The following is a 27630-nucleotide window of genomic DNA, read 5'->3' as shown; positions in this document are numbered from 1 at the left end:
CTGAACTCTGGGCCTGGGCGCTGTCCCTCAGCTCTTCAGCTCAAGGCGAGCGCTCTACCACTTGAGCCACAGTGCCACTTCCGGCTTTTTTTTTGTTTTTGCTTATGTGGTGCTGAGGAATCGAACCCAGGGCCTCGAGCATGCAAGGCAAGCGCTCTACCACTGAGCCACCTTCCCAGCCTCACCTGGGAAGTCTTGAATAGAAATCTATATCCTCCTGACACAGCCAGCTGGTACCTGGCAGGGCTGCCCTGCTCAAGGTGTCCTTGTCTGTCGCTTGCAGGTGTTGTCAGTGCTCCAGCACCCTGCTCCCGGGGGCCTACAGGAATGGGCTGGAGGAGGGGACCTTCGTATGTGCTGAACACTGCACTAGGCTGGGCCCAGGGGCCCGGGCAGGATCCAGGCCTGGATCTCTCCTACAGACAAAGCAGCCACAAAGCACAGAAGCCAAGGAGAATGATGGAGGTGGTTCCAGCCCCAGGGCACCTGCAGGGGCTGCTGCAGATGCACCCAAGGTCAGCACCGAGGCCCGGCCTCAGGTCCCCACCAAGCCCCTGATTCCTGGCAAGTCCCAGGAGCTGGCCAGTCCCCCGGTGGCCCGGCCTACACCTGCTCCCAGGAAAGCCTCTGAAAGCATAGCCGCCACACCCCCCACGCCGCGGCCCCGGTCCAGCCTGCAGCAGGACGGCTCTGCGGAGCAGAGTGGCAGCAGCGGTGGCCTCGTGAACGGTGAGTGAGGGTGTGGGCAGGCTTCACGGGTGAGTGGATCTGTGCACCTGGGCATGTAAATGTCCCCGTGTGCCTGGGAGTGTTAGTAACTGCATGTGTGGTGAGCGTGCTGGGAATCACCTGTGTGGAAGCTCGTGATTCACGAGCAGACACTGCCTCCCTCTGTCTCCAAGTTCTGGCCCGTGTCAGGGTCCAGTCTGCTTGTGTGTGCTGAGATTTATGCGCTCTTGCATTTTGGGGGTGGGGTGAGTGTCCATCCTGGGTGTTCTTGAGTGTCTCAGGAACTCTGCACATGTTGATATCATTTGAGTGTCCTGCTAGTCCCCTGCCCCTCACCCCCCACCCACCTCCTGTGTCCAGCCTGGCTGATTATTCCTTGGCTTGCTGGGGAGGACGGACAGAGGGTCAGGTGGCCCCTGAGCCAGCGCGGTGCGCTGGAGGCCGCTTTCCACCGCTCGCTGCGCTGCAGGCTGCTCCTTTCCCGGGCGCCCTGCCTGCCTGGGTTCCCATAGCTCAGGGGAAATAGGCTCGTGGTAACCTGAGATGCACTGGAAACCTAGGGAGCTGCCCAGGGGCTCCTTGGTACTTCCACCAGAACATTCTACATGTTCAACTTGGCATTCCTGCAGCCTGGGGACAGGGACACAAATAATGTTCAGACGTCTTAGTACCTGCTTGGTCATGCCAGTGTGTGTGTGTGTGTGAGAGAGAGAGAGAGACAGAGACAGAGACAGAGAGAGAGATACACACACAGAGACAAACATGAGCATTTTGGTAGAACATGGAAAGCTTGTGAAAGTGGAAGGAGAAAGAGGAGGGGGGGGGAGGGAGGGAAGCACTGTGCTGTGGGATTCATAGGGGACATGGGGGTGGGGGGCTGAGGGGAGCATTCTAGGAGAAAGGGTGTCTAGGCTAGGCTGAGAGCACCCCTGCCCTGTCCGAATGGAGTTGAGCTTCCTCTTAAGTGGAAAGCAGAGTCTCCAGCGCTCTTGGTCTTGGCCTTGACTGTTCTGCTCACCTTTGGTGTTTATCTAATCTCCTAAGGCCTGGGCAGGGAGGCGCCATGGCCACCTGGGCTCCATGACCTGCCGGGTGTGGAGGAAGGGCACCCTTGGCCAGGCAGGTGCTCTAGCGGGCTCCTTCCCTGCCGCTCATGAAGGCCTGCTTCGCTCTCCTTTCCCATCTAGGACGACTGCAGGACCCCCCTGTACCCAAGCCGAGAGGGACACCCAAGCCATCAGAGAGGTATGTTGGCCCTGGGGGGTCTCTGGAGCCTGAGTGGAAATGGGGTCCCTGAGAATGGACAGGGCCAGCTCAGGAAGAAGCTGATCTCTGGGTGAGGACAGAGAGCTGTGCCAACATGGCCCGTTCCTCTGTGACACTCCTGCGGTTGCTGACCTGCTCCACAGGTGGGGACAGCCGTCCTCTCTAAGCATGGCCTGTCTCCCAGACAAGGGGCCAGGCCTTGTCCACAGAGTGTAGAAGGACCCAGAGGAGCTCCCTTCGGTGCCTGGATCCCAGGTCCTCCACCCCTGGGGAAGATGCATATTTGTAGTTTTTCTTTTTCTTTCTCTTTTTTCTTTTTTGGTGCCAGTACTGGGGCTTGAACTTAGGGCATAATTGCTGCCCCTTAGCTTTTTCCTTTTTAGGCTGGCTCATTATCACTTGATCTATAACTCCCCTTTTGGCTTTTTGGTAGTTAGTTGTAGGTAAGAGTCTCAGTTTTTCCTACTCAAGCTGGCTTTGAACTGTGATCCTCAGAGCTCAGCCTCCTGAGTAGCTAGGATTACAGGAGAGAGCAGGCAGCACTCAGCTTTGAAGCTTTTCTTTGCGAGCCATGCTTTGGCTGGCCCGTGTATGGGGGAGAGCCGTGGCTGTGTGTCATAGGTTAGTGACAGTGGAGCTGCTGGTTTACTGCTGTGTCCAGAGCCTGACATACAATTTGGAGGATCTTGACAGCTGCCCTGTGGGGCAGGGGGACATTACTGTCCTCATTAGCAGATGACACCTAGAGGGCCAGGTGACTTTGTTCAGATCTTTTTTTGTTGTTGTTGTTAGTTGTGGATCTTGAACTCAGGGCCTGACCACTGTCCCCGAGCAATTTTGCACAATTACCACTTTGAGCCACAGCACCATTTCCAGTTCTCTGGTGGTTGATAACAAAGAGGAATCTCATGGGCTGTTCTGTCCAGGTTGGTTTCAAACTGTCTTTAGATCTCAGCCTCCTGAGTAGGATGTATAGTTATGAGCCATCAGCGCCCGACTCTTGTTCAGATCTTATACAGAGCCTCTTTTCTTCACTCTCTCTGAGTCTTCAAAGCACTTGATTGGGGTGTGATGGTTATGGGCCTATACTTGGCCCTTGGGCTGGGCGAAGAAAGAGTATCTTCTTTTCCTTTTTTTGTTTTTGCTGGCCCTGGGCCTTGAACTCAGGGCCTGGGTGCTGTCCCTGGGCTCTTTTTTTGCTCAAGGCTATCGCTTTACCACTTGAGCCACAGTACTTCTTTTTTTTTGTCAGTCATGGGGCCTGAACTCGGCCTGGGCACTGTCTCTCAGCTCTTCAGCTCAAGGCTAGTGCTCTACCACTTGAGCCACAGTGCCACTTCCAGCTTTTTCTGCTTATGTAGTGCTGAGGAATGCAAGGCAAGCACTCTACCACTGAGTCACCTTCCCAGCCCTCTTCTGTCTTTCTTTTGTGATTAGAGATAAGAGTCTCATGGGCTTTTCTTCCCTGACTGGCTTAGAACTGCGATGCTCAGATCTCAGCCTCTTGAAGTAGCCAGGGTTATAGGCATGAGCCACCAGTGCCTGGCTTACTCCTTTCCTTTTGAAATAGACTCAACACTGTCCTGAGAGAGCAGGAGACTGACCCTCCCTTGACCTCCCTCTAGGTCACCAGCCCCCAGGAAAGACCCCCCATGGATCACACTTGTACAGACAGAGCCAAAGAAGAAGCCGGCTCCACTGCCCCCCAGCAGCAGCCCCGGGCCGCCAGGCCAGGCCAGCAGGCAGGTGGAGAATGGCAGTGTGGAAGATGGGGCCCAGCAGAGCCCCGCGGCAGGCCCAGAGCCCAAGCCCTACAACCCCTTTGAAGAAGAGGAGGAAGAGGAAGAGGTGCCAGCCCCTGTGGTGCCCAGTTCAGCGCCCAGCCCGGCCCCGGCCCCCTCCGAGTCCACTCCCAAGTCCTTGCACCCATGGTACGGCATCACCCCCACCAGCAGCCCCAAGACAAAGAAGCGTCCTGCCCCGAGAGTACCCAGCGCGTCCCCTCTTGGTGAGTGCTGTCCCTGGAGCTGTCTGGACCCTTGGGTTGGCAGGGTGGGGGCTGCAGATGTGGCCGGAGCCTCTCCATTTCCTCCTAGAGCAGGACTGGAGCAGGTGTCAGTACCTCTGCCTGTGCATGAGAGGCCTGGAAGAAGAGTTGCCTGAGACCTCACAGTGCCGAAGTACTGGAGACAGGATTTGAATCATGGCTCTGCCTCTAGCTGGAGTCTGTACTTTTGTTTTTGGTTGGTTGTGGGGCTTGAACTCTGGGCCTAGGGAGCTGTCCCTCAGCTCCTCAGCTCAAGGCAAGCAATCTACCACTTGAGCTGGTTTTCTGGAGGTTTATTGGAGATAAGAATCTCCTGGCCTTTCCTGCCCGTGCTGACTTTGAACCTTGATCCTCGATCTCAGCCTCCTGAGTAGCTAGGATTACAGCCGTGAGCCACCGTTGCTCGGCTGTAACTTTTTTTTTTAATGCTGGTACTGAACCTTGACCTCAGAGCCTTGCGCTCTCCCTTAGCTTTTTCCACTCAAGGCTGATGATCTCCTTGAGACACACGCCTCCATTTCTGGCTTTTTGGTTGTTAATTAGAGATAATAGTCTTGAGGCCATTCCTGGCTGGGCTGGCTTCAAACCTTGACCTTCAGATTTCAGCTTCCTAAGTAGCTAGGATTTCAGGTGTGAGACACTGGCACTTAGCTCCTCTTTTTTTTTTGGTCAGTCCTGGGGCTTGAACTCTGGGCCTGAGCACGGTCCCTCAGCTCTTCAGCTCAAGACTAGCACTCTACCACTTGAGTCACAGAGCCACTGCCGGCTTCTTCTGTTTATGTGGTGCTGAGGAATTGAACCCAGGGTCTCATGCATGCTAGTCAAGCACTCTACCACTGAGCCACCATCCAAGCCTAATTTTTTTTTAATGCCTATCCAGGGGTTTGAACTCAGGACCTGACAATGTCCCTGAGCTGTTTTGCTCAAATATAGTGCTCTACTACTTGGAGCCACAGTTTCACATTCAGTTTTTAGGTGGTTAATTAGAATCAAGAGGCTCATCAACTTTCCTGTGAGGCCAGCCATGATCCTTAGATCACAGCCTCCTGAGTAGTAGGTTATAAGCGTGATTTATCAGCGCCCAGCTCTGAAGTCTGTACTCCTAACCCTCCTGCTGTGCTGATCCAACATGGGAGCTGGGGCAGTGGTTTTCCCTGTGTTGTGCTGGAGGGCCCGTGGGAGCTGTTGGCATACAGTCATTGTCACTCAGTGTCCGAGCAGCTCCTTTACTGGGGGTCTTCAGGCTGCCCGTGTGGGCCCAGCACCTGGACTGCCCAGCATCCTGACATGCGGCAGGCTTTGCACTGCCTTTCCTCCATCTCAGTCCCTTTCCATCACCGCTGGGCTCTGGCTGCCTCCGAGAGCTCAGAGGGACCATGAGCATGCTAGATATGAGACACGGCTGCAGACAGGCACCAGGTGGTCTTGAGGTCCCTTCCGTATGCATAGAGTAGATGCACAATTCTTAGGAATAGAGGACAGGAGCCAGCATGGGGCTAGAGCTCTGGGTTTGAAGCCCGCTCTGGCTGGGGTGAGTGCCTCCCTGCTTTGGAATCTGTGGCCTCGTGTGGGATGTAGCAATAGAGGTATTTACAGTGCTCAGCATGTAGCCATGTTGCTTCCCTTCCAGCCTCTGCGTTGCAGGTCGGAGACCAGGAGGAGAGCCTCACCTCCCTGGCCTTCCCCTCCATTAGTCTCACTTCCCCTGTCCTAGCCACTTGTCTTTGAGTGGTCGTAGACACATGGGACAGATGGGGAAGTGGAGGTAGCAGTCCTGTGGGGTGGGTGAGAGTCATAGATAAGCCACAAAGTGGCATGGCACGGGGCGGGCATACTTTGTGACTAGAGTTCTGCCCTGTTTGTTGATCTCTGGGCTCTGGCTCCCTCTGGATGGGGGAGGGCTTGGTTTCCATGGCGACCCAAAGCTCAGAGGAGGGGCACCAGGGGGAGGATGGAAGCCCTGACTGTGCCCTGTGTGCTCCCTCCTTACTCATCTGCACAGCTCTGCACGCCTCCCGCCTCTCGCACTCGGAGCCCCCCTCGGCCACACCCTCACCAGCCCTCAGCGTGGAAAGTCTGGCATCCGAGAGCTGTAGCCACACGGCTAGCACGGAGCTTCTGGAAACCCCTGCCGTGCCCAAGAGCTCTTCAGAGCCTGCTGTGCATGCCCCCAGTGCCCCTGGCACCCCCGCCAACTCGGCCAGCCCCTCAGCCAACTCTTCCCTGTCCTCCGGAGAGCTGACACCGCCTGGTGGGGAGCGGGCACCCCAGGCCAGGACTAGCCCCGGCTCCCAGCTAGCCAAGCCCTGCATTGGTGCCACCCCTACCCCTCTCGTGTTGGCTGGAGACAAAAGCCCTGTGCCTTCCCTGGGGAGCTCGTCCCCACAGCTGCAGGTCAAGGTGAGTGGTCCCCATCCTCCCCAAAGCTACATCTTTGCTAGTGGATGTGGGTCTGGTGTGGGGCAAGAATGGTACAAGGATGCTGCACCTTGGTGCTCACTCCTGTAATCCCAGCTACTCAGGAAGCTGAGATCTAGAGGATTGCAGTTTGAGGCCAGCCCAGGCAGAAAAATGTGAGTCTTCAAAACAATCAGAAGAAAGCAGGGCTGGAGGTGTGGTTCAAATGGTAAGAGTGCCAGCTGAGCAAGCAAGCTAAGTGAGCGTGAGGCCCTGAGATCAAACCCCAGGACCATCACCACCACCATGAGCGTCCAGGGTCTGAAGACCCTGCTAGCCGCTGGCTTGAGTGGCCTTGGCTATGTCCACTCACCCATTTACCACTCTGTGCAATGAGGCGCAATCCATTGGTCTATCCTTCCATCCATCTGCCAGAACTCCCACCCATCTCCTCACCTGCCCATGCATGATACGTCCCTATTTTGAGACTTATTCACCTGCCACCCTTCACCCACACACCTCCTGTCCATTCTTTTTTTTTTGGTCCGGTCTTGGGGCCTGAACTCTGGGCCTGGGCGCTGTCCCTCAGCTCTTCAGCTCAAGGGTAGAACTCTACCACTTGAGCCACAGCGCCACTTCCGGCTTTTTTCTTTTTTCTTATGTGGGGCTGAGGAATTGAACCCAGGGCCTAGAGCATGCAAGGCAAGCGCTCTACCACTGAGCTACCTTCCCAGCCCCTCCTGTCCATTCTTCTACTCCCTGGGGCTCCATTGTTCCCAGGTCCCAGCCACAATTGTATTAAGACCTTCTTTGCCATTTAGAAGCTTATATATGATTGTTGATCATGTAGAAGAGACATATGATTGTTCTTAGAAGGCTGTCTGGAACAAAGCAGAGGGAAGATGCCCCTCCAGCAGACACCTGTCTCCTGCTGCAGATTGGGGGGGGGCATGGAAGCAGCCTAGGATCCTGGGGTACTGCCAGCAGGGTGATCCTGGCAATGGGGTGCTCACAACCAGGTCAGAGAGACGCTGGAGTAAATGGCTCCTTCTGCCATCTTGCTGGCATCTGAAAGAACAGGGTCAGTCTGCAAGAAGAGGAAGGCTCAGGACCCGGGCCTCACAGAGCAGCTCTGTTGAGAGCTGTGTGTGGGGTGCTTGCAGAGGGGTGGCAGACTCAGGCCCCTTGTTGGACCCCTCCCAGCCCTTGCTGGGTGTCTTTCCTTAGGGATGAAGCAGGCACAAGGTATGTCTGGCTGGACCCCTTGTCTGGGCAGCCAGTATTCAGATGCTTTGTGCATATGGACTCCTATGTTCTCAGTCCTATGCCAAGAGCCTGTGGTCACCTGGCATGGCCTGATATCCAGTTACCTCTCCCTCCTGGCTATGGTACCTCTTCTTCAGACTTTTCCCAGTCCCCAAGGCTTGGCCAGCTCTGGGCAGAGGGTGGCCAGGTAGCTTACACTGGGCAGCTGGAGTCTGGATGAGCAGTTGTCGGTCCTCGTGGGAGGCCAGACCCTCCCTCCCTGGCTGGGGGATGACTCTCCTTGGAGCACTTAGGGCCTGATGTGGCCGCTTCCAATGAGCTGGGGAGCACTGCCACTGCCACGTGACAGACGGGGCCCTGCCTGCAGCAGCTTGGGTCCTGCCCCTCAGAAAGGGGCACAGGCCTCTGCAGAGCAGCGGAAGGGTGCGAGGGGTCTGGGAGTGCCGGTGATGGGCTAGGTGGTGGAGTGAGGCATGGGCTGCCTCCTTCCATCTATTGGCCAGAAGGAGGGCAAGGTTCTTGCTTTTGCCCTTTCTGGATGGGTGACCTTGGGTAGACGCTCTGCCTCTGAGCCTCAGAGTCTGGTTGTGAGGCCTGAACCAGATCTAGCTGTGTGTTGCACTTGATCTCAAAGTCTGGCCTCCTCCCCTTGGTGCTGGTGACTGCCAGGCCTGCCTGGGCAGCACTGGGCGTGGTGCTTAACCTCTCAATTTACTTGCTCAGCTGTAAGATGGTCATTACAATACCCACTGCGCAGAGAGGTTGTGAGAGACTTAATCTTTGTGTGTGATGTTTGGGATGGATCACAGAGGTCTTGTGTGTGCTAGGCAGGCACTTACGCTGAGGTACACACCCTTGGTCCTGCTTAGGAGATTTAAATGGGAAGGCATATAATTTAGCAGCCAATGGATGGGCACTGGTGGCTCACACCTGTAATGCTAGCTACTCAGGAGATTGAAATCTGAGGATTGTAGAAGTCAACCGGACAGAAAAAAATCCATAAACCATCCAAATGCTGGAAGTTGAGGTGTGGCTTAAGTGGTAGAACACCAGTAATGGCATAGATAAAAACACTCACTCTGGGGGGCTGGGAAGGTGGCTCAGTGGTAGAGTGCTTGTCTTGCATGCATGAGGCCCTGGGTTCGATTCCTCAGCACCACATACACAGAAAAAGCTGGAAGTGGGTGCTATGGCTCAAGTGGTAGAGTGCTAGCCTTGAGCTGAAGAGCTCAGAACAGTGCCCAGGCCCAGAGTTCAAGCTTCTCGACCAGCAAAAAAAAACAAAACAAAAAAAACACTCATTCTGGTGAGTGGCAGGATCTCTTTGAAATGGAGTGTTTGGAGGGGATCCTGTTCTTGTCAGGGCCCTCTTTCCCCATGGGGAGCCCTCTTACTGCTGGGATCTGGGTTTACTTTACAATTTTTCTTTATGATCAGGCTGCCTCCTTCCTATTCCTAAACAATTCTGTCCCTCCCCCTTAGTCTTCCTGCAAGGAGAACCCTTTCAACCGGAAGCCATCACCTGCAGCATCTCCAGCCACAAAGAAGGCCACCAAAGGAACCAAACCCTGCAGGCCACCTGCCCCGGGACACGGCTTTCCACTCATCAAACGCAAGGTGCCAGGGATTCCAGAGACCCAGCTGGCCCTGGCCCTCCTCTTGGCATCTTAGGCTGGGTGTTTGGGCCTGGGTTGTAATTAGAGGCTCTTGGGTGGCCTGACTGGAAGGCTGAACGTACAGCCAGTGTGCTCTTACAGCAGCTGGGCCCTAGGCAACCAGGAGCAGCGGGTGGGGCATTTAACTTGTTACTAAGACTTGAGAGGCCTCTACTTAGACTGAATTGCTATCCTCAAGGTTGTTTCTGTAATCTCAAGGTTGTTTCTCTAAGGGTCATTCACTCCCCCTGGGTGGCCAGAAAGCATGGAAACTTCTATGGGATGGTGGAGAAGGGAGGGAGGGAGAAAGGGCAGGAAGTTCCACCCCCTGGGGACCTCTGTGGGAACTGGGACTCAGGGTGTGCTGGGTGTGATCCTTAACCCTTCCCCACTCATCTGCTATTGTTCAGGATGACAGGTGGGAGGAGACCCAGGTCCCTGCACCCTGCAGTGACCAGCACTAACTGGAAAGAGAGATGGGCTGGGCACTTGTGGTTCATGTCTATAACTAGCTACTCAGGAGGCTGAGATCTGAGGATCTGGGCTCAAAGCCAGCCTGGGCAGAAAAGGCCATGAGAATCTTATTTTCAGTTAACCACCAAAAATCCAGTGGGGTTGTGGCTCAAGTTGGTAGAACGCCAGCCCTGAGCCTAAAAGCTAAGGGACAGGGCTGGGAATGAGGCTCAGTGGTGGAGTGCTTGTCTAGCATGCATGAAGCCCCAGGTTCGATTCCTTGGTATCACATAAACAGAAAAAGCCAGAAGCAGTGCTTTGGCTCTTGTGGTAGAGTGCTAGCCTTGAGCAAAAAAGGAGCTCAGGGACAGTGCTCAGGCCCTGAGTTCAAGCCCCAAGACTTGCCAAAAAAAAAAGAAAAAGAAAAAAGAAAGAACTTCAAATAAACAAATAAAAGCTAAGGGACAGTACCCAGGCCCCAGTATCAGCATCAAAAGAAAGGATAAGATGCTCTGCAGCAGCCTGAGCCAAGGAAGGGCAGGTAGTATGAGGGATGGCTGTCCTCCAGCTAACCAGGACCCTGTCTGGCAGGTCCAGGCTGACCAGTATGTCCCCGAGGAGGACATTCACGGAGAGATGGACAGCATCGAGCGCCAACTGGATGCCCTGGAACATCATGGGGTCCTGCTGGAGGAGAAGCTGCGTGGCGGAGCGCCTGGTCTGGGCCGCTGGGAGCTGACTGAGGGGCTTGGGGGTGGCAGGAGCCCCTTGTCCTGGTGGAGGGTGGGCTAAGCTGGGAAGTACTTGTAGCCCTGGCCTCAGTGGCTTTGTATCTTGCAGAGGGCCATGAGGACGACATGCTGGTGGACTGGTTCAAGCTGATTCATGAGAAGCACCTGCTGGTGAGGCGGGAATCTGAGCTCATTTACATGTGAGTCTTGTCCGCCTCTGCCCGGGGTCCATGGCGCTGGGAACTGAAAACCCTGGTGCCAGCTGCCCTCTACCCTCCTGACACAAGGTTCATCCATGCTTTCATCCCACCCTCTAGCTTCAAGCAGCAGAACCTGGAGAAGCGGCAGGCTGATGTGGAGTACGAACTCCGGTGTCTTCTCAACAAACCTGGTGAGCACCGCTGTCCACAGCTGGGGTGGGAGGAGTGGGCTGGGGTCTGCCCCTCGGGGCTGGTTACAGGGCCAGGAGTGAGGCAGGAGGGGCCAGGTGGGCATTCTTGAGATGGGATCGAGCCGGGCACTGGTGGCTCACGCCTCTAATCCTAGCTACTCAGGAGGCTGAGATCTGAGGATCGTGGTTCAAATCCAGCCTGGGGAGAAAGTCCATGAGACTCTTATCTCCAATTAACCACTAGAAAACCATAAGTGGCCCTGTGGCTCAAGTTACCACTTGAGCTCGCCTTGAGCTGAAGAGCGCAGGGACAGCGCCCAAGCCCAGAGTTCAAGCCCCACGACCAACCAAAAAAAAAAAATGGGATCAAGCATTATAGGTGATAAATAACTCCAGCCATGAGAGAAAACCACCGGGACAGGGTTGGGGTGTGGCATTGGCAGGCTCTCAGAAAACACCAGGCCCACGAGCAGCCTGATCTGTTTTGGACATGGGAGTCAGACAGGCAGTCAACTTGCTGTGTAACCTTGGCTGGTTTCTTTGCCTCACTGGACCTCAGTAGTTTTGCATGTAGGACAGAAATGAAGGGACCCACGTTGGAAGGTGTTGTGTAACCAGGAGACAGGAGATGGGAAAGCACTCCATAAGTCAGCTGGGCTGTCAGTGAGCTGGGTTCTAGGGTGGGCGGGCTCCTTACCTGCTCTGTGGTCGGGGCACCATGGACCCAGGAGCCAGGGCTTTTGATCTCTTCCCTGTGGCCAGGGAGGGCACCAGCCCTGGGCAAGGACTTGCATTTCACAGTCAAGGAAACGGAGGGTACCTGGTCTGGCTGCTCTCTGCCCTGCACACATGGTCCCCCTGTCTCTTGTGACTGGGACCTTGGGAGGCTGGAGTGAGTGGCCTTGGGAAAGCACAGAATGTCCCCGGCTTCCAGTGCCAGCTGTGTGAGTCACACCCACATGCCTGGCTACTATTCAGGGAGCCACAGCGACACCCTGTGGTCACAGTGGACGTGCAAATGCAGATTCCCCTGCCAGCCTGGGCTTGGTTTGTTGTTGTTGTTGCACAACCTGGGCTGGTCAGCTTGACCCTGACGCTGATTTTGGAGGGTGAAGCTGGTCTACAGGGCCCCATGAGGGTTGGAGATCCAAAAGACAATGGCCACCACTGGAGTGTCAGGCTGCCCCAATTAAAACGCTGATCCCACTTTTGCTATGTCATGGGCCGGATTTCCTTGAACCTCAGAAACAAGGACTTAACTCATTTCCAGACCCAGTGGCGGAGCTGGATTTGCACTTGGGTGATAGCTCTCAGCCCGTGTTCTCTCCCCAGAACTAGGGGACAGAGCTAGTCATCTGCTCCTGGGTTTTGGCCACGTGAGGTACTGGGGGATGGGGCAGTGGCTGAGTGGTCTCAGGGTGTTCATTTCTGAACATGGGGCAGACGGTAGGGGGGAAGTATGAAATGGGGCACCCATCCTCTGGAGCCCACAGACTGCGGGAAAGGGAAACAAAGGCACAGGTCAGGTGGACCTCTGCAGTGACAGACTTGGGAGGAGATCAGAAGGGCCACAAGCACCACATGTGGGGGACCTGGCTAGGTGCCTGTCCCCACGGTCCCCTCCATCTGTCCTCCTCTGTGGCTTTGAGTGAATGTCCCTGTATGCCTCTTGGGCTACTTTGCTTCTGCAAGAGAACCCCTGAGGGTGTCCTGCTATCTCCCTGCCCCCGCCCCTGCCCCTCTCTGTCCCACCCCAATGACGCCTCCCCAAGGAAGCCACCTGGTACCCACTTGCTTGCAGCATGGAAGTGGGAGGCATCTGCCTCTTGAGTTCTGACGTGTGTATGTGTGTGTGTGTGTGCATGTGCGTGCGCGTGCGCACACATGTGTGCCAATGCTGGGGCTTAAACTCAGAGCCAAGGCACTGTCCCTTAGCTTTTTTGCTCAAGGCTGACACTCTACCTCTTGAGCCACAGCTCTACTTCTGGCTTTTTGGTAGTTAATTAGAGATGAGTCACACAGACTTTCCTGCCCTGGACTGGCTTTGAACCTGGATCCTTAGATCTCAGCCATGCTGAATAGCTAGGATTGTAGGGGTGAGCAACTGGCTGGCTCCTGTCCTTCCAGCTGCATGGTGCTGGTCTTGCTCAGGCTCCTTGAAGGGTGTCTGGGGAAGGTAGCCTAGTATTCTTGGTTCCTTTTCCATTGACCTTCACTTCCCTAAGAAACCTGCGGGGCCTGAATCTCCAGGGACCTCCTGTCACCCCAGTGAGGACAAATTTTCTCACTGTTCACATCTGGGCTTTCTTGCCTGACAGAAAAAGACTGGACAGAGGAGGACTGGGGTCGGGAGAAGGTGCTGATGCAGGAGATTGTGACCCTCATTGAGCAACGCAATGCCATCATCAACTGCCTGGACGAGGACCGGCAGAGGTGCTGGGTTGGGGTTCAGTGGGTGGGGCAGCTCCTTGGTACCAGCTGGGGCACAGCCCCACACCCTGGGGCTGGAAGGAGTTCAGGGGACCTCACCCTCCTATGGGTACTCAGGTGTCCCTCGCTCATTTCAGGGAAGAAGAGGAAGACAAGATGGTGGCAGCCATGATGAAGAAGAAAGGTGGGACCCGTCCTGGCTGGGCAGTCCATGTTGGGTTCTCATTTACCCAGAGCACACAATGTGGGATCCAGGGGTCCCACGTTGGGCTGACAGTTGTGGGTCCCTGGTTCTATCCAAAACACTGGGAGAGGCTGGTCTCCACATCCTGGGGAGCAAAGGGGGGCTTGGACTAGTGGACTGATTAGTCCCAAGTTTTCTATGGGGGTGAGTGGCTGGGCCACCCTTGGCCTCCACGATGACCCCTCCTTTCTAGTTAAGCGTTCCCCTTTCTCTGCTGCAGAGTTCCAGAAGGAGGCTGAACCTGAGGGCAAGAAGAAGGGGAAGTTCAAGAGCATGAAGATGCTCAGGCTGCTGGGAAATAAGCGCGATGCCAAGAGCAAGTCTCCCCGGGACAAGAGCTGACAGCGAGAGAAGCCGTGTGACTGCCTGTTGACTGCCCACTGGCTGCCCATTGACTGCCCGCTCCTGGAGCCCCAAGGCTGGAGAAACCTCCTACCCTCCAATCCACAGAGGGAGTCGGGGTGAGCCCTGCCCGCCCCCGGGGTCCTCTGACTTACCTGGGCCAAAGAGTTTCCTTCCTTCTTCTCTGCATCCCAAACAGCTGTGACTCAGCCGTGTCCGGTCCAATTCTGACCATTTCAGATGCTGTGAGAGACACACAAGGCAAGCAGGGACCTGGGGACAAGGAAGGGACAGTGACTGAGCATGTTATGTCCCCTTGGTGCAAGCTCCTTGGCCAGTCTCCTCCCTTCTGGACCAGGCCAGATGGAAGCTTTGCTGTCGGAGTTCTGCCCAGGTTCGGACTCCACCTGGGGCTCCTGGCCTGGGGCTGTTTCTGCCCCCAGGTGGCTCCTTCCTACCCAGCCCACCTGATTCTCTGTCTTCCCATGCACTGCCTCATCTCTCGTGTTCCCTCGATCAGTTGCTCTATTTATGATGTCTTCAGCTCCTGGTTTCTGGGTGGTCTGTGCTGTCAGACCTGAATGGCAAATCCCACCTCCCCTCCCTCAGAGTTCTAGAAGCTTTTTCTCTCACTCACTCTGTTCCATAGGAAGCCTCGCATTCCCCTTCCCCCCCCACACACACACAGAGGGCCCTCGATGATGCACCAGGGCAGGTGGGTGCCAACATTAGCTGCTTCTGTGCCAAGTCCCCTGGCAGGGAAGTTCTTGGCTCCACTGTCAGCCTAGGGAAGGGGCGCTTCAGGAAGGTGCTAACCATGGTTCTCAGTCATGTTGTAGTCTGACCCCTGATTTTGGCTTTCCTCTTCCATCCCACACCCAAGGATGGGGCCCATACCTGCCTCTGGTCCTTACGAGTCTGTCTTTTCTGTTACTCTTCCCTCCCGATTTCCACCTGAGGGACTGATGGTTACCACCTTCTGGATAGTTGTGGGACAGGAGAAGTGCTACAGACAGTTTTGTTTTGTCTTTGTGGGTTTGTTTGTTTTTTGGTAGGTCGTGGGGCTTGAACTCAGGGCCTGAGCTCTTTTGCTCAAGGCTAGTGCTTACGACTTTGAGCCCACAGCACCACTTCCGATTTTCTGATGGAGATGAGGCTCATGGACTTTCCTGCCCAGGCTGGCTTTGAACCATGATCCTTAGATCTCAGCCTCCTGAGTAGCTAAGGATTACAGGTGTGAGCCACTGGTGCCCTGCTTTTTGTTTTGTTTTGTCCAGGCAGCTCTTGGTCAAAGCACTGTTCTATAAGCTCCTGGGGGTCCCCCCCTGCGCTCTTCTTCCATGCATCTTGGGAGAAAAGATAGCACTGTGTTAACTCTAGGGTGCTCTTTGCCAACAATAAATGGACATCATTTTGTTTCTGCCCTGAAGCCTTGGGCATAGCCGTGTCTGCCTTCTTCCCTGCCATTGCATACTTTGTGGCCAACCTGTGGTTGCTGAGGGTTGCCTGGCACTGGGCAGGGTTCTCTTCCTCTGCAGGGACAGCCAGCTCCTGGCACCTGATCTGGAGCGGGGCTGCCACCTCCAAGGCCCTTTGGGGCAGGCAGCTGGCCTGAATGGCTCCTCAGGCTGGGTGTCAGGTCCCATCCTTCAAGGGGACCTTGACACCCACTTAACATGGGCTATAGCCCGCAAGTCCAGGGCTGCCAGATCTTTCCCCTTTTTCAAAAGCAACTGAGGAATCCAGACTTTGTATATGAAACTTGTGAGTGTATACCTAATCTGGTCAGGAATGGATTGAATCTGTTCTGGTCTCCAATTTGGGGCAGTGTGGAGGACGTCCCTGTCATGCCTCGGACAGTGTGACATGGGCTTCCTGTGGGATATTCTCAGTCAGCCTTACGTAGTTTACAGCTGTATAAACCAAATCCTGGGTCGTGTGATCTGATGGGATTGTGTGGTACCCTGCAGGTACAGGAGATCGCCCTCAGGATTGGCTGATATATCCAAAATACTTTGGTGATTTATGGAGACAGGAAGATGAGAGCCCTGGAGAAGATTGGGCTAGGAGTGGCGGAAGCCTGAGGGGCGGGCACTAGCCCTGAAGTACTCTGTAGCAGGCTCGGCACGGGCTGCCTTCTTGTCAATCACTCCTCAGCCTCACGGAAGCATAACCCAGCATGGAGGCTGTGGGTTTGGAGTTTTTCAGAGGTTAAGGTTGAGGTCATGTAGTACATAGTGAGGCTGGAATGCCAAAGCTGGGACCACTCAAGTACGGGCCCTGTCCACTCCGTCATTTCTTCTTGTCTGCTTTATGGAAGACTAAACTAAGCTTTAATCTGAGTAGGCTGTTTGCTGCTTAAGTGCCCTGGGTTGTATGAGCCAGGCCCACTGTCTACAGAAGTTCAGTGCCCGCTATCGTCGCTGCCATGGAGGGCTCGAAGGAGCCAGGGTCCCATTTTCTTTTTTTGTGCTAGAACTGGGGCTTGAACTCAGGGCCTGAGTGCTGTCCCTGAGCTTTTTTGCTCAAGGCTAGTTACTCTACCACTTGAATCTTCCAGCTTTCTGGTGGTTAATTAAAGGTAAGAGTCTCATGGACTTTCCTGTTGAACTGGCTTTGAACTGTGATTCTCAGATCTCAGCCTCCTGAGTAGTTCCCATTATAGGCATGAGCCACTGGTGCTTGGCTTGTCTGTGTGTGTGTGTGTAAATGCATGTGTGCATGTGTGTACACACCTGTACAGGGCTTGGACACTCAAGGGTGGTGCTCCAGCTTTCTGGTGGTTAACTGGAGACTCACGATTTTCTTTCCATACAGCAGCCTGTTGGATGGAAATCATGTATTCTTGACAAGTTCTAAATAACTTTCCCTCTGAAAACAGGGAGTTGCATGTGGAGACCCCCAAGTTAAATGTGTTTTATTAAGGCCAATTAATCCTTGCAGAGGCTACAAAAAGTCAAATAAATAATAGGTCCTAAGACAGCAGATGGAAGGAGTCCTCTTCATTCTTAAGTTAGAAAGGCCACAAACGGGATCCCCAGAGGCTGCGGTGGTGGGTGGTGGGAGGAACTGCTGGGGGGCCTTGCAGCATGTCCGGGATGGGTGAGGCTTAGGCCTTGCCTTCACTGGGTCTGGGCGCTCGCCCTAGAAAAGATTCCAGCATTCCAAGTCTGTGTCTGACTGTGGGTGCCAAACATCCCTGGAGGGTCGAGGGAGCCCCTTGGTTTCTGTACATCAAGGCAGTGGCACGCTACCAGCTGACATGGCTGGAGGCCGGTGTGGGTGGGCTCCTGTGGCCAGGCTGCGCTGGCCTGCCCATCTTACGTGGAGGCCAGAACCTTGCTAAGTTCCTTGCTCCTCTTGCGGTCAATGTCTTCCATCTCCCGGAGTTTCTGTAAGGGGAAACTGGGGTCAGCTGGCTCAGGGTCCTGCCATCCTGGGGCCCCCCCTCCTGGGGTACCCTCCCTTTCCCCACTTTCTGGCTGCTGCTTCTACCTGGGAGATCTCAGCAAGGATGAGCCCTCGGTATTGCTTGCCCTGCCCCAGGGCCTCCATGGCAGTCAGGAATTCTTTCCTGTCCTGGATCTCCTTCACCACTGCACAGAGGGAAACGGGCGTCAGTGTCCAGGCAAATGGGACCCCAGGCTCCATGAGCTGCGCGGGCTAGTGCACTGCCTCACAGTGGTTCTTGATTTTTAGTTATTTTTGTGCTGGTTCTGGTTTGACCTCAGGGCCTAGGTGCTGTCTCTAAGCTTTTTCACTCAAGGTCTGTGCTCTACCACTTGAGTTACAGCTCCACTTTTGGCTCTTTGCTGGTTAATTGGAGAGAAGAGTTTCATGGACTTTGCCACCCATGCTGGCCTTGGCCTCGCTGTGGTTTTGTGTGAAGTGATGTTGCTCTCTTGGCCCCACCCTCCTCTGCACCCTCCTCCCGCAGCTGGCTTACGTTCTTCAAACCGGTCCACCTCGGGGCCTGGGTCCTGCTGCTGCACAGGGGCTTCCTTCTTTTTCCGTTCCTCTTGGTCCTTCCCAGTGGCGAAGATGTTTTGGAGCCTTCGTTTCTCCTTGTCCAGATCTCCTGTCGGGCCCAGGAATGGCCTTGTTAAGGTGCAAATAGCACCCTTCTCCAGAATGTTGCAATGGGCATGCGCATTGCAGGGTGTCTGGGTCATGGGGAGAGGGCCTCTGCACACCCAGCCGCTACTCCCCTGGCTGACTCTGAGCTTGTCATGTCAAGACAGTGCTTGAAAGAACCGAAGAGGGGCTGGGAAGGTGGCTCAGTGGTAGAGTGCTTGCCTTGCATGCATGAGGCCCTGGGCTCCATTCCTCAGCACCACATAAACAGAAAAGGCCGGAAGTAGGACTGAGGCTCAAGTGGTAGAGCGCTAGCCTTGAGCTGAAGAGCTGAGGGACAGTGCCCAGGCCCAGAGTTCAGGCCCCATGACCAACAGAAGGAAGGAAAGAAAGAAAGAAGAAAGGAAGAAAAGAAAGAACTAAGAAGAGCCGGGCGCCAATGTCTCACACCTGTAATCCTAGTTACTCAGGAGGCTGAGATCTGAGGATCACAGTTCAAAGCCAGCCCAGGCAGGAAAGTCCATGAGACTCTTAACCTCCAATAAACCACCAGAAAACCAGAAGTGGCACTGTGGCTCAAGAGGTAGAGCACTACCCTTGAGCTGAAGAACTCAGGGACAATGCCCAGGCCCAGATTTCAAGCCCCACAACCAACAACAACAAAAAAAAACAAAAACCAAGAGGTTTGCCAAAATCTACACACTTTGGAGCAGAGCAAGGCTAAGGAAACTCAGGAACCCTGGCCTCCTCGGCCTGTTAACAGTATGGGGAGCTTGGGGCCAGGCAGGAACAGGCGAAGGACCTGGGAGGCGGCTGGAGCACAGCCACATGCCTCTCAGGGATTAGGAGAACACAGTTAATTTAAAAAAAAAAAAGGAATTTGGGGATGTGTGTGTCTGTGGGGGATGGGGCCTGGGGGGGGGAATCTGAGGTTTGAACTCAGGGCCTGGGCACTGTCCTTGAACTTTTTCACTCGAGGCTGGTGCTCTATCACTTGAGCTTCAACCTCACTTTTCGATTTTTTGCTGGTTAATTGGGAGTCTCATGCACATTCCTCCCCTGGCTGCTTGGAACCATGATTCTCAGACCTCAGCCTCCTGAGGAGCTAGGATTACAGGAGTGGGCCACTGGCACCCAACTCTGGGGGACAAAAAAACCCAAAAACAAACAAACAAAAAACATTTAAGAGGGTGAGGGACCACCTGTGTTTGTTTTTGTTTTCTTCTTTTGTTGTAAGACCAGGCCTCAGTCTCAGTGCCTGACACTTTGCTCATTGGCTGGTGCTCTACCAACTGAGCCTCGCCTCCAACCCTGACCTGTTTTCTCCTGTACTCTCCACAGCCCCTCCCCCATGCTAACATGTGCAAAGGCTCAAAAGCATTTGTATAAGGCATTTGATTAGACAGCAGGTGACCTGCCCTGGGGACTGCTGTCTCTGGCCCCCTACATCTCCAGAGGACTGAAGGGAGTGCCTAGCTGGTGCTCTGTCACTTACTTGTGGCTCGAGGCTTGAACTGCTCCCTGTTGTAGGCCCCATTGGCCTGGCACAAACTGGCAGGCCGGAGGCCGGAGCGGGCGGTCAGGATGGGGGGCAGATGGCTGGAGGTGGGCTGCTTGACAGAGCATCTTCTCGGGCTGGAAGTCGGGTTGCATTGTAGGGGCAAAGGGTCTCCTCCTGGGGACAGAAGGGTGGGGTAGGAGAATCTGCCTGGCTTCCCTCACCCCTGAGTAAAAGGGAGTTGCTGCGCTCACTTGGGCAGCACATACACTTCAACTGGAACATACAGAGAAGATTGGCATGGCCCCTGCACAACGAAGACATGCAAAGTCATGAAGCATTCTGTATTTTAAAAAAAGCAAGTTGTCTGTGATTCTAAGTCAAATGGATGGGAGCCCTCCAAGCCCATCCCTCTCCTCCAAGCAATGGAAACACTGCTAGTCTTTCCTTACTTCCTGACACTCAGACAAACGTATTCCGAGATATGTGTGCATATATTTTATATGTGCATATAAGATTCTATTTGCAAACACTGGATCAGATTGTGTTATAGCCAATAACTTTTCACTTAACAATTTTTCATTTTTCCAGAAAACCCTGTTTCTATGTAAGTTATTTGCTATCTATCTTAGAGTGATTACATTATTTATTTAGCTGGTCTCCTATTTTCAGACATTCAGAATTTGCAATGTTTTTGTTGATGCTTTTTTTTTTTACTACTTCAAACAAAACAATGCTGCAATAAACATTCTTGTACAGCAATCCACTCATGTACTGGAGGTTTCCTTTGTTTTTGTGCTGCTTGGTGCCCTGGGGGGGGGGGAGGAAGGGGACGATTAGGCTACTCTTGATACCCATGGCTCCTTCCCCACACCAGCTAAGTGTGCCCTCTCCTGTTGGCCCATTCTCCCTGCCTTCATGCCTAGCATAGAGCAGGCCTCACCACTTGCTTGGATCTGGCTCCTTTCTACCTCTCTAGCTTTCCATATCATGGAATGTAGACACAGTATGCATTCTGGGACTTTGTCTTCTGAGCCCCTGGAGGAGCTGGGGTGGGGCGGGGAGACACTGAGAGAGAGGTATGTATGATATGACCTTGGCATAAGTAACTTGTTTGGCGGCTGGGGCACTGAGGGGTATGGTGGAATTGCAGTTATTTATTGTTATTATGAAATGATGTACAGAGGGATTCTGATTACATGTCAGGTAATGAGTATGTTTCCTTTCATACAGTGTCTTCTGTTTTTTACTGATTGTTTTTAGGAAAAGTCTTGCTTTCTACCTGGGCTTATGCCTGAGCCTCAATCTGCCTAACAACACCGTATCCAGTTTTTCTTTCTTTTTTTCTTTCTTTTTTTGTCAGGTGTGGAGCTTGAACTCAGGGCCTAGGTGTTGTTCTGGTGTCTTTTTGCTCAAGGCTAACATTACTTTTATTTTTTTTGGGGGTCTGGTCGTGGGACCTGAACTCTGAGCCAGAGCGCTGTCCCTCAGCTCTTCAGCTCAAGGCTAGCACTCTACCACTCGAGCCACAGCGCCACTTCCGGCTTTTTTCTTTTTGCTTATGTGGTGCTGAGGAATCGAACCCAGGGCTTCAGGCATGCAAGGCAAGCAAGCGCTCTACCACTGGGCCACTTCCCAGCCCAACATTACTACTTTTAGCCACAGTGCCACTTCTATTTTTCTGATAGCTAATTGGAGATAGGAGTCTTTCCTGGCTGGCTTTGAATAATGATCCTCAGATCTCAGCCTCCTAAGTAACTAGGATTACAGGCATGAGCCATTAGCACATTGTTTTAGTTTTTTTTGTTTTTGTTTTAATTGATTAATCTTGTGTCCTTTTCTGGTCTGGAACTGTAATCCTCCCAACTGCAGCTTTCCACAGAGCTTGAGCTGATAGGTAAGTATACTTACACACAGCTATGAGTATAAAAAAAGGCTTCAAGAATGTTTCTGCTCAAGCTGGCCTCAAACTGCAAATCCTCTCATTCTCAGCCTCCCAGGGGTAGCTAAGATTACTGGTGTGAGTCACTGGCACTGGTTGGATGCGCAGTTTTAAGAGTGGCCAGGAAAAGAAGGCCTCATGAAGAGTGTAACATTAAAGAAAAGACCAGAGAAGACGAGGACAATGGTGCTGCAGATATTGTGGGGGAAAACATTCCAAGTGGAGGGAAAAGATGATGAGATAGAGTACCCCCTGTGCCTAAGGCACAGCCAAGAGGCTAAGGTAGCAGGAGGGGGCGAAGGGGGAGGTCAGAGGTCAGAGGTTACAGGGCCTCTGGAAAGGTCCTTTTACCCTGTGGTGTGGAAAAGTCATGGCAGGGCTGTGAGGGGAAGCCTGGCCCTTCTCAGTGGCTGCTGAAGGTCCAGTGCACAGCCAAGGGCAGATTGGGGTCACCAGCAGTGGGAGTGCTCAGTTAACATAGCATGATAATCCAGCCCCGGGCCCCGTGGTAGCCCAGAAGGTGAAGGTGAGGTGGTTAGAGTCAGGATGTGACTTGAAAGACAAGCAGAAAGGCGGCTGGTGTGAGACGGACCTATCCGTCCCTCCTCTGGACCCTCTATCCTGGATGTGGAGCTGTGGCTCCCTAGTGGTGGGGTAAGAGAGCCAGACCCTGAGTTCAAGCCTCAGTACTGGCACACATGTGCATATACACACGTGCGTGTGCACGCGCGCCTACAGCGCAGCCAACAGCTGGGTGCTAGTGGCTCATGCCTGAAATCCTAACTACTCAGAGGGCTGACATCTGATGTTTGAAGCCAGCATGGGTAGGAATGTCCAATCACCACAAAAAGCTGTAAAGAACTGTGGCTCTAGTAGTAGAGTGCCTGCCTTGAGTGACAAAGCTAAGGGACAGTGCCCAGGCCCTGAGTTGAAGCCCCACTACTACTGGCACAAAAAAAAAGTCTTTTAAAAAACCTAACAACAAGCCAGGTACTGGTGGCTCATGCCTGTAATCCTAGCTACTCAGGAGGCTGAGATTTGAGGATCACGGTTCAAATCCAGCCCAGGCAGGAAAGTCTGCGAGATGCTTATCTCCAATAAACCACTCAGAAAACTGGAAATGGTGCTGTGGCTCTAGTGGTAGAGCACTAGCCTTGAGCTGAAGAGCTGAAGGATATTGCCCAGGCCCAGAGTTCAAGCCCCATGACCGACAAAAAAAAACAAAACAAAAACAAACCAAAAACCTAACAACAGATGCAAACCTCAAAACAACTGGGACAATTTGGTCAGGAGGAAGGCAGAGGACTTTCAGGAGGAGAGGCTGAAGCTACCAAAGTTTGGAGGCTGGTGTTTTATGTTTTTTGTTTTGTTTTTGTTCTGCCAGTCCTGGGGCTTGAACTCAGGGCTGAGCACTGTCCCTGAGCTTCTTTTGCTCAAGACTAGTACTCTAGCACTTGAGCCACAGCACCACTTTCAGCTTTTTCTGTTTATGGGGTATTGGGGAACCAAACTAGGGCTTCATTCATGCTAGGCAATCATTCTACCACTGAGCCTCATTCCTAGTCCAGTTGGGTTATTTATTTATTTATTTGGGGGGTCCGGTCGTGGGGCCTGAATTCTGGGCCTGGGCACTGTCCCTCAGCTCTTCAGCTCAAGGCTAGCACTCTACCACTTGAGCCACAGTGCCACTTCCGGATTTTTTCTTTTTTGCTTATGTGGTACTGAGGAATCGAACCCAGGGCCCCATGCATGCAAGGCAAGCACTCTACCACTGAGCCACCTTCCCAGCCTGGTTTTTTTTTTTTTTTTAAGATGATGTCATGCTATGTAGCACAGGCTGGTCACAAAGTTGTAATCCTCCTACCTCAGCTTCCGGAGTGTTTGGAGTGAAGGCTGTGTGTGCGTGTGTGTGTGTGTGCACGCACACACCCACATGCCAGTACTGGAGCTTTACCTCAGAGCCTGGGCACTGTCCATTAACTTCTTCATTCAAGTTCAGAGCCAAGGACTGCTCCCTCAATTTTTTTGTTTTCTTTAAAAAGAAAAAGATGCCTCCAGCTAGACACTAGTAGGCTCATACCTGTAAACCTAGCTTCTCAGGAGGCTGAGGTCTGAGGATCACAGTTTGAAGCCAGCATGGGCAGGACAGTCCATGAGACTCATCTCCAATTAATCAGCAAAAAGCCACAAATGGAGCTGTGTCTCAAGTGGTCAACACCAGCCTTGAGCACAAATGCTAAGAGATAGCTAGGTCTCAGGCCCTGAGTCCAAACCCAGTACTGGTATCACACACAGAGGGACTATGGCTCTAGCCTCTCGGCCTAAGAAGTCTGTGGACTATTCACTTCTTACTTTTTATGGTGTCCATGATGTGGCGCTGCTGGAGGTTGGTCAGCTGGGATTCCTTCATCATTACTGCAAAATAAAGCCCTTCTGTGAGGCCTCCTGGGCTGAAGCACACAGGTGTCAATACTCACCTAAAATAAGTATTTGCGGGATCAGACCCAGGGCTGTGCATATGCTAAGCATGGGCTCTACCCTTGAGCTACACCCAGCAGCAGTTTGAATCCTGGGCCTTCACATGCCTACAGTCCCCCCCCCCGCCCATTGTTGTTGTTGTTGTTTTTTGCCAGTCCTGAGGCTTGAACTCAGGGCCGAGCACTGTCCCTGAGCTTCTTTTGCTCAAGGCTAGCGCTCTACCACTTGAGCCACAGCACCACCTCTAACTTTTTCTGTTTATGTGGTACTGAGGACTTCATACATACTAGACAAGCAGCCTGCCACTAAGCCACATTCCTAACCCCACAGTCTCTTTTGTGTAGTAAAAGTGATAGGAAAGTTTACTAGGAGAGGAATATATTATCAGTAGACTGAAAGTGGGTTGGAAAAAAATCATAATAATTTTTACTCCAGTACAAGTTTCTGCTCAGGGTTAGTTGTTGAATTTTATTAATTTGTGTGTGTGTGTGTGTGTGTGTGTGTGTGTGTGTGTGTGAATACTGGGGCTTGAACTCAAGGCCTTGCATTTTCACTCAGCTTTTTTTTTTTTTTAAGCCCAGGACTGGCACTGTACTACCTCTAGTATCCAGCACACATTTTTATTGAAGTGAAGGGTTTCGAAGGTCCCTCCTCAGGACCAGCTCATGGAAAAGAGTCACTGTCCCAAGATTGGGGAGGTTTACAGAATTACACTTTCACTTCTAAGGTCTGCTTTTCTGAAGTATGATCTTCCTATTTCAGGTTCCTGAAGAGCTGGATGGCAAGTAGATATTCCCATAACTAGCTTTATTAGTTCAGATGGTCTCATGAACTTATTTGTCTAGCTTCAAACTTCGATTCTTCCCAGCTCTGCCTCCCAAAGAGCCAGAATTACAGGCATGAACTACCATACCTAGCTCTGTGTGTGTGTGTTGGTATTGGGGCCTGAACTCTGGGCTTGGGCTCTGTTCCTGAGCTCTCCAGCTCAAGGCGAGCACTCTACCACTTGAGCCACAGCGCCACTTCCAGTTTTCTGGTGGTTAATTGGAGATAAAAGTCTCATGGACTTCCCTGTCTGGGCTGGCTTTGAAATGCAACCCTCAGATCTCAGCCTCCTGACTAGCTAGGATGACAGGCACCCAGCTTGGCTGGTTTTTTAAAAATTGTACTTTTATTATCTTTAAGTAGTTATAAAAAGGGGTTACAATAAATGTCAGTTTATGAGCACAATGTGTCTTGATCAATATCCATTTCCTGAGCTTTTTCTGATCATGGCTGGTGCTCTACTATTTGGGCCATACCTCCACTCCACTTAGGAGGTGGTGGTGAATTGGTGATAAGAGTCTCAGACATGGGGCTGGGAAGGTGGCTCAGTGGTAGAGCGCTTGCCTTGCATGCATGAGGCCCTGGGTTCGATTCCTCAGCACCACATAAGCAAAAAGCCAGAAGTGGCACTGTGGCTCAAGTGGTAGAGCGCTAGCCTTGAACTAAAGAGCTGAGGGACAGCACCCAGGCCCAGAGTTCAGGCCCCATGACTGGACCACCCCCCCCCAAAAAAAAAGTCTCAGACTTTTCTGACCTGGGCTGGCTTTGGACTGTGATTCTCACATCTCAGCCTCCTGAGTAGCTAGGATTACAAAGTGTGAGCCACCTGCACTTAGCAAGTTCTTTGACTTGTACCCTCAAAGAAGGTAGCACCCCTAAACCTTTCTGAACTCCGCATGTCTTTTTTTGTTTTTGTTTTGTTTTTTTCAGTCGTGGGGCCTGAACTCTGGGCCTGGGCACCATGAGCTCTTCAGTTCAAGGTGAGAGCTCTACCACTTGAACCACAGTGCCACTTCCGACTTTTTCTGGTGCTGAGGGATCGAACCCAGGGCCTCATGCATGCAAGGCAAGCGCTCTACCACGGAGCCACCTTCCCAGCCAGAACCCGCCGTTTTTTTTTTAACCTGGAGAACAGAGTGAGGGCTAAGCCACTCACCACCGCGCCTCGCCTCTGCCCTCCAAGGCTGGGAGTACCGAGTTACGGGGGTAACCACCACCGCCGCGCCTCGCCTCTGCCCTCCAAACCTCGGAGCAGCTCGCAGGTCTCCGGGGTGTACGTGGCGCTCTTGGGGGAGTGCCAGAGTCTCGCTCCTTTGGCCGCGGTCTCCGTCCTCTCCTGCGAAGCCATGGGCGGGTCCTGGGGGGGGGGGACGCAAGGAGACACCCTGGCCTCGCCCTGGCCTCGCCCTCCCCACCCGGCCCCCCTCGCCGCCCCCCGGCGCTCCGGTGACAGTGGGGTCGGGCGGATGGCGTGAGGGGCGGGGAAGGGGCGCAGCGCCCGGCCCTCCTTCCCCGACTCAGGCAGACAGTGGTTCTGTCTGTGGCAGGTAAGGCTCCTCTAGAGGAAGAGCGCCGGGGTCACAGGCGAGCCCACCGAGTAAATGCACGCACGTTTTAAAGCCTCACCCGGAGCTGGGTCGGGTGAGACCCCTCCTGGGTGTCCCCCTCCTGCACGCAGCAGCACCGGGGTGGGAGCCCAGACCAAATCCCAGGGGATCCGGGAGAGCCGCGTCCAGGTTCCCATGGTAACCGGCACTCGCCGCCAGGCGCATGCGTAGACCGCCTGCGCTGTCCTCCAGGAAGTGATTTCCGTTGGGTCACGGCGCAAGCGCAGGACATGCGTGCTTGGTGCGCGAGGCGGCGGCGCGCTGGGCGCGGGTGTGCGCGCGGGATTCGGGCGCCGAGCCGGAGCGCTCTGACAAGAACGTCATGTCAGACAACGAGGACAAGTGGGTACCCGGAGCGGGCGGCGTTGGCGGGAGCTTGGGAAGGGGGCGGCTGAGGCGGGGCGTGGGGAAGGGCGGCCTAGGAGCCTGGCGTGGCGTGGCGGCCGAGAGGAAACCCGGGTGCGAGGGCCGGAAAGCGAGGAGCCGGGGGCGCAGGCCGGGCAGGCGCTCGGCGCGCGAAGGCCCAGGCCGGAGGTCCGGAGTCTCCCCATGGGAAAGAAGCAAAAGAGGTGTCGGGGTCCAGCCACCCGCCGGCCGGCTCGCTACGCGGCCCCGGGACACCGCACGGCGGCGAGAGCCTTTGCGCCCAGGGCGTCACTTCGGGGAAGAGGGGGCCAGCAGAAATAGTGCCGTGGGAGCCCACCTGTTGGTGGAAGTGCGGCCATCCAGAGCATGGCCTGGAGAGGAGAGAACATCGGGGTTTGGATTTAGGCTGAGAGCTTGGAGCAGGTGAGAAGTGGGCTTGAATTCTGGATTTTTATATATATATATATATATATATTTATTTATTTATGGTGGTACGCGGAAGTGGTGCTGTGGCTCAAGTGGTAAAGCAACAGCCTTGAGCAAAAAATTCTCAGGGACAACACCCAGGCCCTGAGTTCAAGTCCCAGGACGGGCACACATAAAACAAGATTATTGCGGTACTGGGGCTCGAACTCAGGGCCTGGGTGCTAGTCCTTAGCCATTTCTACTCAAGGCTGACACTCTTAACCACTTGAGCCACAGCTCTTCCTCCAGCTTGTTGCTGGTTAATTAGAGATAAGAGTCTCATCATCGGGCTGGGAAGATGGCTCAGTGGTAGAGCACTTGCCTTGCATGACTGAGGCCCTGGGTTCGATTCCTCAGCACCACATAAGCAAAAAGAAAAAAGCCGGAAGTGGCGCTGTGGCTCAAGTGGTAGAGCGCTAGCCTT

The 27630-nt window shown here is 53.7% G+C and overlaps 3 protein-coding genes across 5 annotated transcripts in view; 2 read left to right on the top strand and 1 right to left on the bottom strand.

Annotated features, from left to right (window-relative positions):
• The window catches only part of Micall1 (MICAL-like 1), a 38994-nt gene extending 23981 nt beyond the window's left edge, over positions 1–15013 (top strand). The window contains exons 7-17 of the mRNA XM_013024797.1: positions 284–729; positions 1917–1974; positions 3621–4003; positions 6045–6442; positions 9188–9322; positions 10405–10531; positions 10654–10744; positions 10862–10935; positions 13254–13368; positions 13503–13549; positions 13830–15013. Coding sequence (XP_012880251.1) covers positions 284–729; positions 1917–1974; positions 3621–4003; positions 6045–6442; positions 9188–9322; positions 10405–10531; positions 10654–10744; positions 10862–10935; positions 13254–13368; positions 13503–13549; positions 13830–13951 — 1996 coding nt within the window. The 3' untranslated portion in view covers positions 13952–15013. The remainder of the gene's footprint in view (positions 1–283; positions 730–1916; positions 1975–3620; positions 4004–6044; positions 6443–9187; positions 9323–10404; positions 10532–10653; positions 10745–10861; positions 10936–13253; positions 13369–13502; positions 13550–13829) is intronic.
• A 1689-nt stretch (positions 15014–16702) lies between these two features.
• Positions 16703–26521, bottom strand: LOC105992107 (chromosome unknown open reading frame, human C22orf23). Of its 3 annotated transcripts, XM_013024935.1 has the most exons (7): positions 26380–26521; positions 26014–26125; positions 23818–23880; positions 19521–19700; positions 17898–18029; positions 17447–17547; positions 16703–17343 (listed from the first exon to the last, which is right to left on the bottom strand). In XM_013024935.1, exons 2-7 carry the CDS (start codon positions 26114–26116, stop codon positions 17272–17274), a joined length of 651 nt encoding a protein of 216 aa, XP_012880389.1. In that variant the 5' UTR covers positions 26117–26125; positions 26380–26521; the 3' UTR covers positions 16703–17271. The 3 variants fall into 3 exon arrangements, with proteins under 3 accessions (XP_012880389.1, XP_012880388.1, XP_012880390.1); XM_013024934.1 differs by having other exon boundaries at positions 16703–17547; XM_013024936.1 differs by lacking the exon at positions 26380–26521 and having other exon boundaries at positions 16703–17547; positions 23818–23942; positions 26014–26056.
• A 92-nt stretch (positions 26522–26613) lies between these two features.
• Positions 26614–27630, top strand: part of Polr2f (polymerase (RNA) II (DNA directed) polypeptide F) — an 11007-nt gene continuing 9990 nt past the window's right edge. Inside the window, exon 1 of the mRNA XM_013024937.1 lies at positions 26614–26717. Coding sequence (XP_012880391.1) covers positions 26698–26717 — 20 coding nt within the window. The 5' untranslated portion in view covers positions 26614–26697. The remainder of the gene's footprint in view (positions 26718–27630) is intronic.

The sequence above is a fragment of the Dipodomys ordii genome, unplaced genomic scaffold (genome assembly GCF_000151885.1).
Source record: "Dipodomys ordii isolate 6190 unplaced genomic scaffold, Dord_2.0 Scaffold79, whole genome shotgun sequence".
Lineage (NCBI taxonomy): Eukaryota > Metazoa > Chordata > Mammalia > Rodentia > Heteromyidae > Dipodomys > Dipodomys ordii.
The sequence above is the reverse complement of the archived record's forward strand: the minus strand, read 5'-3'. Positions and strand labels throughout refer to the sequence as shown.